Here is an 8,378-nt window from a genome sequence, read left to right as displayed (position 1 = left end):
TAAGGTTTTAACGGAAAAGTGATCCTTTAATGATAACGGCAAGGAAAAACCAGGAAACCAAAGCAAACTGTCAAAACACTAAGAAACAAAACACTAAGAGGTACTAAGACCAAAAACTATAACTATAACTGTGGTGGAAACTAACAGGCTAAGACTATAACTGTAACTCTGGTGAGATAAACAGACGACCCGACAATGGCATGCAGAAAACAAAGGGCTTAAATACATACAAGAGGTGATCAGGGGAAGTGGAGACACATGGGGGAACAGCTGACTGACATAAACCTAATGACAGGACCAGGAGAGGAAAGCTAAATACAATGAACAAAGAACACATGACACTGTCAGAATAAAACAGGAAAAACTAAAACTAAACATGACAACACAAACTTAACAGACCTAATACGTGATGAATAATACAAAACCCCAAAACATAGAAAACCCAGGAACAATAACCAATAACTGCCCAAACTAAAGGCAAATAGGAAATAACACAAAACCTAATCACATATCAAAAATGAGAAAAATACAAAAAGAACTCAGAGCGCTGGGTCGGAGACCCAGCCTGTGATACTATTAATCTTGTCATTTTTTTCCTTAAACCTTGAACTGGTAATAAGATCACAAGTGCTGGCAGTTTCTAATGACGTGGGGTTACGCAGATTTCATAATTCTTCGGTGTCAGAGTGAGCCCAAAGCGGTAGTCCATATCAGGCTTCACCCCGGCACGCATGGAGAATGTGAAGTGCTGCATGAAGGAGGTGAAGAAGAGGAAAAGCTCCATCTTGGCCAGGTTCTCTCCAAGACACACCCGCTTACCTGAGACAAGACACTGACATTAGTCCTAGATTTCCTTTGGATGACTGTGCACAGATTAGTTGCCGATTTTATAGAAGGACCTACGATCCCTTTTTGTCCTTCACTAATCATCTCTTCAACAGCACAGTGTATACTTAAAGAGGCTGCTGAAAAATCTTGCACAGACATTAATAAAATATCTACAGAGTCGTTCCTTACCAAGAGAGAAAGGCAGAAAAGCTGTTCGTTTCACAAACTTGCACTCCTCATTCAGAAAGTGATTTGGATTGAAGGTGTGAGGCGTCTCCCACTCTTTCTTGTCAAACAGCACAGATGTCAAATTGGGAATTACTATAACTCCCTGGCAATTGGAATAATGGTAAATAAAACACACAAAATGAAATATGACATAAACCATGTTTGTCTTTTACTGAAAATTGGTTTGAGCAATGACCTTTGGGACTGTGTAGCCCCCCAGCTCGACATCTCTGTTGGTGACATGCGGCACGCCAAGAGGAGCTATGTTTCCAATCCTCTGGATCTCATGGATAACAGCATCAGTGTAAGGCAGGTTTGCACGGTCCTCCATTGAAGGCTGTCTGGACTCTCCAATCTCTCTGTCTATCTCAGCCTGTACCTTTTCTGTGCAAAAGACAAAAGAAAACAGTATTTCAGCAATGAAATTTACAGCGTAGTGCAACAGCGCTGATTATTAAAGAGATTTGTGCACCATTGCACAATACATTATACATCTAAAAAGCTGAGTATAACCTGGAAATAGTAAAGTTTACACTTAAATTATGACCAGAATGTTCCTTTAGTGCCACACATGTCCAGATTATTTAATAAAAACAGAGAGCTTTCCAGGCCTGGTCAATACTCTTACCCTGAATCTCAGGATATTTTGCCATGTAGAGGAAAGCCCAGCGCAGGGTGGTGGATGTGGTTTCAGATCCAGCCGCAAAAAGATCCAAAACACAAATAACCAGATTTTCCTCATCAAAAGTGTTGTCGTCCTGCCCCTTATTCTGAAAATACATGCAAACACACATTTTAAAACATTGGAAATGATTTTAAAAAGTGCCTTTATTGGCAGTGTTACCTGAATTACATGGCAATTTATAATGGCAAATTAAGCCTAATCTCCTACCATTTGAATCTCACTGAGGTAACAATCAATGTAGTCACGTGTTTCTGAGGGATCCCAGGTCTTCTTGTGCTCATTTAGCTCTACTCGTATGAAATCCTTCACTTCATTCCACATCTGCCCGACACTCTGATGTGGACCTGGTAAACGTCTCATCAGTACAGGAAATGCATTGTAGATCTACAAACGGAAACAGATTGGAACAATACATTCACGTTAGTGCAAATGCCATGCCTCAGTCTAAATAAACTACTGGAAAGTACAGCACCAGTCAAAAGTTTGGTTAATAATACAGAACCAGACTCAGGGAGGGGCAGCCAAAAAAGTGGACATATTATAAGAGTTTTATTAAGTCATATTTCCACTTTGTGATCCAAAGGTCCCAAAATTTTGTATGCTATACATTTTTCTTATGAATTGAATATTAACTGCAAACTCAAACTCAATCATTTTATAGGTTTCTGAATAAAATACATGTTTTTTCTTAAAGTTCTGATGGTGGAGAGACATGCTGGGAAAAAGATTACTTGTTCTTTCTAACCTTTTGTGGAAAATGTGTGCTAAGCTGTTAACTAAGCAACAATTTGGTTTTTGGCAACAGTGTTGCGGGATTTCTAATCATGCTTACCAAGCAAAATAAAACAGTGGTGGTCAAAAGAAAGAGGAAGAGACAAGACTCCAGGATGAATATAGCATCATGACTTTGGATTTGAGCATTGCTGTCAGTGATTTTGCTGAGTACAAAACCTAAAAGATAAAGTTCTGATTGGGGGAATCGTTTGTCTTTGTGTGTGTGTGTGTTTTTTTAAAGTGTTTTTCTTTATTGCTAGTGTAAAAATGTGTCCATCAATATAAAACCTCTATAGCTTCATCTATACAGTTTGGATATTCTCTCCTACTCTGCATGTCACTGCTCAGTGTTAATTTCCTGTTTGTTATCACCTCTTTTCTCGCCTAAAAGGTGACTATTTTTCTTTTACTGCGTCAGACACTTCAGTACGTATGCTTCTAGTAGTGAGGAGACTTAATATTAATAAACTTTACATACCTGTGTTGAAAAAGATCATTCACTGACATTTAAAAAAAACATTCCTGTAAGGAATAAATGGCAGAGCTGTGGCCCGTGAATTTAGGATGTGATCAGTATATTTAAATGCTGTACCTGTCCCCAAATGGAGCCTTCAATCTGGAATCCTTTATCAAACAGTTGCATCATTTTAATGAACTTCTCTTCACTGTACTCAAAGCGATGGCCAAACACCAGGGAGCAGATGATGTTGGAGACAGCATTGTTAAGGATGAGGTGTGGATCGAATGGCTTACCTCCAGAATAGAAGAGAAACTTTTATGTAAATTTATGTGAATCTGTTCATTCTAAAAGTCTTACCGTGAAATAAGCGCGTACCTTTATAGCTTCTGATGTTTTTTGCACAATATGTAAATTCATCCAGGACCACAGATTCAAGTGACTTCTTGCCAAATCCAAACTGTCTAAGGGTCGAAAGTGCAAAGCGTCTCTGCTGCTTCCAGAGGTTTCCACTACTGGCAATGACACCTGATCAGAAAAAGAGCAGGGACAGCAAACTTCTCAACTATAAAAAAGAAGGTTGTGTTTTAGGACTATATAACCACTTCTCTATTCTTATCCCTAACTCCTTTCTTAAAGTTAAATTTGAAGCAACCAAACCGAGAGTCTTTGGGCAAACCAGAATAATACAACTGGTTCTGGGTAAGGCCAAAAACCTTAAAAGTTTAAACTATCAAACTTTGTATCTGTGTTGATCTTTAGTACCCTTACCTAGTCTGTGTGCTCTATCAATCTGTAAAGGAAGGTCCGGGCGGTCCGCCAGGCTGTCTCCCTGCGTCACTAGAGCTTCTTTCAGAATATCAAACCCGTTTAAAACCACCATCCGTTCCTGTCCCATCCGTAGACTGTACACATTTCCATATCTCTCTGCTAACTGGCAAAGGATTTATCAAAGAAGATACACACAAGGCTTGAGATGAAAATATGAGTTAATAAGTAAAATTTTAAGATTCACAGGTACCTGTGTCATACTCTCATGGGCCCTGTTCTGATCTATAGTGAATAGGTTGCCCATAATTGGAAGACCCCGGGGTCCTGGAGGATAGCCTGCTGGCCGACGATTCTTAATATAGTCTGCAGTGATGATGAAAACTGCAGCGAAGAGCAGCAGACTCTTGAGATCCCAGGAAACATAGGTTCCAATTACAGAAATGATTGAATCCATTCTGTAAATACAGTCACTGTACGTGGGTACGATTTCTCCTGTAAGACAGATGACTCAGTCTGAGAGTAGGCAACAAGTGCTATCACTGCAGTGAGGGCAAAGCTCAGTATTACTATCACTTGGCAAAGCAAATAAAGTTTACTCTGAACTCTGGCCTTATTTCATGGAGAAAAAAGGATGTGAAAAACATTTTTAATCTAGGATGCTAAAATCAAGTATTGTTGCTCAACAGTAGAGAATCTTTTTGGCTTGAGGGTGGCTTGATTAGATTTAAGAAATAGCCAAACTTTAATACTTCAGTTCTTATTTTTACCACTTTAAAACTGCTATCTTTGGGGCAACACTAACATACACAGAAAAAAAAAATGCTCATTGGAATCTTGAAAATGAGTTTGTAGTTTTGCCATTTGACAGAGTGGAAGATGTGAGATTTTTAAAGCCTTGCATGATCATAAAACGACATGTTTTCACAACCAACCATGGTCAAATCTGCGTTTCTTCAAGGCTGACTTTTAAATGTACCAAAACTAAAATCCTGTTTCCATTCCATGAGAACTTTGCTTGGTTTGTATTTGCCATTAAGCTTTCATTTCAGAAGAGTTCTGGGAAAGCCAGTGGTGTTCTTCTCACCTTATTTAACAAACTAACTCTATTTCATATTGTTGAAACAGGAAAGCAACTCAGATGACCCATTTGAAGCAAAAAACTCTAAAGGGAACAAAGGAAGAACAAAGTACTCAAAAAAGGGCTTTAAGAACGTGGCCAAATTCATAATGTAGTACCACTTCCTAACACACGATGGTAGTATAGAGTGTAACAATTTTTAAGTCGTCGTGCATTAAAAATTTGGCTCATGTTTCAAATGAATGAATTGCATTATCTGTTATATGGGTTTAAAAACAAATAAGTGGCTTTGTAATGTGCACCTTGCGTTCACATCTTAAAACTGATAAAACTCGGATATCCTACCCTCGGGGGAAGTAGATGATTAACTTCAAAATAAAACATATCGTTAGCTTCATAGCATAAGTGCCTAAGTCATTGACTTAGTCAAATGACTTAGGCAATTATGCTATGAAGCTAACGATATGTAAGTTAAGCAACCGGAAGTGTTTGCCTTCGTTAGCTTATTAGCTCGTATGACCTGGTGTGTCCTCCAATATCTGAGATTTGACAGCTAGCTGATTCAAGGATAAGACCAGATCATGGTTTTCGAGGAGAAAAGGATCACGAACGGAGAACCAGAGGTTCTTAGTATTTGTTACAGATACGATTTCGTAAGCTAGTGACGTTTGACGTTCAGCTTATAGGCTAATACACCGAGGCTAACTACGATGCATCCTTAGTTGACATTAGCATTAGCCAACCTCTCTATACATCTCTGTTCAGAATAAGATTAAAGGTTAATTAACGCAGTAGAATCAAATCGCAGTCAGTGATAATAATGACGGACTAACTGGTGAAGATGAATCGATACAAAAGCAATTGATAACAATTTCTCGAGGGTGGTGGTTTATTGGTGTTATTAATTTGGTCTTGTGTATTTCAGGAGGAGGAAGAAGAGGAAGAGATGGTGGTATGTTAATTAAATAACCTTAACAGAATCAAAGTATATATCCCATTATGACTGATGGTTTTATTTTGGTCTTTACTGAACAAAACCAATTTAAAAAAACAAAAAGTGATAATTTACTTTGTCATTTGATATTTGAAAAAAATGTGTGGCAGTTTTCCCGTATATAAAAAGAAAACAAAAACAAACCACCCACTTCATGGATTTTTTTTTTTCTTTCCAAATGGACTTTCCTTTTTTCCTCAGCTATATGGCATTGCACTCATTTGGACACTGACACTGGCATATGTGTCTCTTATTGAAAGCCAGTTGCTTTGAGTGTTAAACTTTCTCCTTCAGGATCCTATTGAATCACTGCGGCAGAAGTGTGCGGAGACAGAACACTGCATTCACAACTGGGAACGTCTGGAGCAATGTGAGACCAGAGTTGGCTCCCGGTCTTCAACGGAGGAGGACTGTACCGAGGAGCTGTTTGACTTCCTACATGCTCGAGACCACTGTGTAAGTGTGCCGTTAGGCAGCTGTACCAGACAGAAAGACTAAAAAAAAAACACTGACAAAAGAGCAGGTGTTCTCAGTCCCTCGTTTCTTTATGTTTTGTTTTCAAAGAGTCGATGTCAAGTGGCTTTATTGTCACGTCAACCATGTGCTGTGGTACAGTGAAGTGAGACAGCATTCCTCCAAGACCATGGTGCTATGTATAACATATAACAGACAATCAACAGAGGACTACATAAAGTGCAAGTGTACAAAAATTGCAAAATAAAGAAAACAAAACAAAAACGGTGCAATAGAAAAGTGCAACAATGACAGTGGGTTGTGCTAAAAGACTGAGCATTTTACAAACAGTAACTTAAAAAAGGCATGTGTGTATGAGATTTTGCAGATAAGTGCTTGATATAGAGTGTGTGTGTGTGTGTGTGTGTGTGTGTGTGTGTTCGTGTGTGTGTGTTCGTGTTCTGTTTTCGGTTTTATTTGTCATATGCAAGTTAGCACAGGGTCAACATTGCAATGAAATGTGTTTGATGAGCAGCAGTCACTCAGTAGCATGATACAGTAGGAGAAAATATAATAAAATAAAATAATAAAAAAAATAGTAAGGAGCAAAATATTAGAGAGACATGGTAAAAGAGAAAAGATGACTAAATATATATGTATCTATAAATATATGTACACTAGTGATTAAATAAGAAAATCTTGAAAAGAAATATGACGGGAGGGCAGATGGGATATTGCACAGGAATGAGCAGCAGAAAATTACAGTATTGCACTTTTAAATATAAATATCAATAACAATAAAGTGAAGTGACCAGTGCAGTTTAAACAGAGTACTTGTGAAGCTGCAGGGTAGCTTCTGAGTGCTGTGTTGTGTGTTTAAGTGTTGTGGTTGATGTGTCGTATGGCTTGGTAAAAACTGTTTTTAAGTCTTTTGTGTGTGTGTGTGTGTGTGTGTGTGTGTGTGTGTGTGTGTGTCAGTCCAGTCACTGAGTGTTCAGGAGTCTGAAAAATCAAAGTGAGGGTGTCAGAATCTTTCAAGTGATTTTGAGCAGTAGTTCTCAAAGCCCTTTCAGTAAGTATTGGGAGTTATTAAAAGTTACTTAAAGAAATTATAGAAAACCTTGCCTAACAGAGTTCAGGCTGTGTTGAATAATAAAGGTGGGCATACCTAAGTTTGACTTTGAAGTTTGTTAGAATTGTAAAAACTGTTCTTTTATCATAATAAATGCTAATAGCTGCTTAGGCTGTCTTATTATTTAATAGAAAATAAATAACAACCCCCAAAGTTGTTGTTACTTTAAGAATGCTCTTGGAGGAATTTTTAAATCTTTAGACAGTGTTTCCACCTCCACTGTCTGTCTCAAGAACTGCTGTTCTCCAGTTTCAAGTTGATCTATAACCAATTGTAGTTGATTGAGCAATCTGGATTGTGATAATAAACTAAACTAATAAATAGACCTGGCCTTTGGTTTTATGACTGAGCTCCATGTTTTGCTCTGTATGAGTGCAAACCTGAAAGTGAGTGGTATTATGATGTGTAAAGTAGGACTGCTTTTACTCTTGAAGACATTTTTGATCTCCTGAAGGCTTAGATAAATGTGACTGAAGGGAGATTTTTATCAGAAATCATAGAGATAATCATCATTACATTTTTACTCAACATTTGCAAGCAAAGCTGCAGTCCCTCATACATGAAGTTAACTTTAGCTTACCATGGCAATATGACACACCTTTATCTGGCAGTTGCCAACATAAGAGCAACATATACAAGAAACTATCCATTTGTATGGCCTACATGTAAGAGCAGTAACTTAAGTGATATGAAATGTCTGTGTTGTTTGTTTGCACTGATGAATTATTTGTTGTATGTCTTCTCTACAGGTGGCACATAAATTGTTCCATTCTGTCAAATGAAGCTCTCAGTAACTGACCACTGGCTAATGGCTTTCTTCACATATTGTATCGTAAGAAGAACTTGGAGTAAAATACATCCATTTGTGGATCTACTGTATGTTGTAACTTGAAGTGTATACATTATCTGCTCATGTAAAAAAGTATTTAACATGTCTGAGTCAACATTTCATTAAAGATGATGACTTAAACATCTTAC

At 37.9% G+C, this 8,378-nt stretch overlaps 2 protein-coding genes across 2 annotated transcripts; one reads left to right on the top strand and one right to left on the bottom strand.

Moving 5' to 3' along the window:
- LOC146546391 (cytochrome P450 2J6-like) lies at positions 1-4,278 on the bottom strand. The gene is made up of 9 exons (XM_085266534.1): positions 3,994-4,278; positions 3,744-3,906; positions 3,351-3,500; positions 3,108-3,268; positions 1,949-2,125; positions 1,685-1,826; positions 1,253-1,440; positions 1,018-1,159; positions 1-819 (listed from the first exon to the last, which is right to left on the bottom strand). Exons 1-9 carry the CDS (start codon positions 4,195-4,197, stop codon positions 641-643), a joined length of 1,506 nt encoding a protein of 501 aa, XP_085122660.1. The 5' UTR covers positions 4,198-4,278; the 3' UTR covers positions 1-640.
- Positions 4,279-5,236: 958 nt separating this feature from the next.
- On the top strand, positions 5,237-8,377 carry uqcrh (ubiquinol-cytochrome c reductase hinge protein). Its single transcript, XM_085266537.1, has 4 exons — positions 5,237-5,444; positions 5,747-5,773; positions 6,110-6,271; positions 8,150-8,377. The coding sequence occupies exons 1-4, from the start codon at positions 5,403-5,405 to the stop codon at positions 8,180-8,182; spliced, it is 264 nt and encodes an 87-aa protein (XP_085122663.1). The 5' UTR covers positions 5,237-5,402; the 3' UTR covers positions 8,183-8,377.
- Position 8,378: the final 1 nt, after the last annotated feature.

The sequence above is a fragment of the Mchenga conophoros genome, linkage group LG23 (assembly GCF_057382185.1).
Source record: "Mchenga conophoros isolate Kocher_MC1m ecotype Shallow Benthic linkage group LG23, M_conophoros_male_GT1.1, whole genome shotgun sequence".
NCBI classification, from domain to species: Eukaryota; Metazoa; Chordata; class Actinopteri; order Cichliformes; family Cichlidae; genus Mchenga; species Mchenga conophoros.
Note: the sequence above shows the minus strand (reverse complement) of the source record. Positions and strands in the feature narration are given on the sequence as shown.

Excerpts from the sequence above, each read along its gene's own strand:
- uqcrh (XM_085266537.1), top strand. The coding sequence starts at position 5,403 with ATGGTTTTCGAGGAGAAAAGGATCACGAACGGAGAACCAGAG. Across the intron at positions 5,774-6,109 it reads AAGAAGAGGAAGAGATGGTG|GATCCTATTGAATCACTGCG; the intron begins GTATGTTAATTA and ends TTTCTCCTTCAG. Across the intron at positions 6,272-8,149 it reads TACATGCTCGAGACCACTGT|GTGGCACATAAATTGTTCCA; the intron begins GTAAGTGTGCCG and ends TCTTCTCTACAG.
- LOC146546391 (XM_085266534.1), bottom strand. The coding sequence starts at position 4,197 with ATGGATTCAATCATTTCTGTAATTGGAACCTATGTTTCCTGGGATCTC. Across the intron at positions 2,126-3,107 it reads AAGGCTCCATTTGGGGACAG|ATCTACAATGCATTTCCTGT; the intron begins GTACAGCATTTA and ends TTCCGTTTGTAG. Across the intron at positions 820-1,017 it reads TTTTCTGCCTTTCTCTCTTG|GTAAGCGGGTGTGTCTTGGA; the intron begins GTAAGGAACGAC and ends GTCTTGTCTCAG.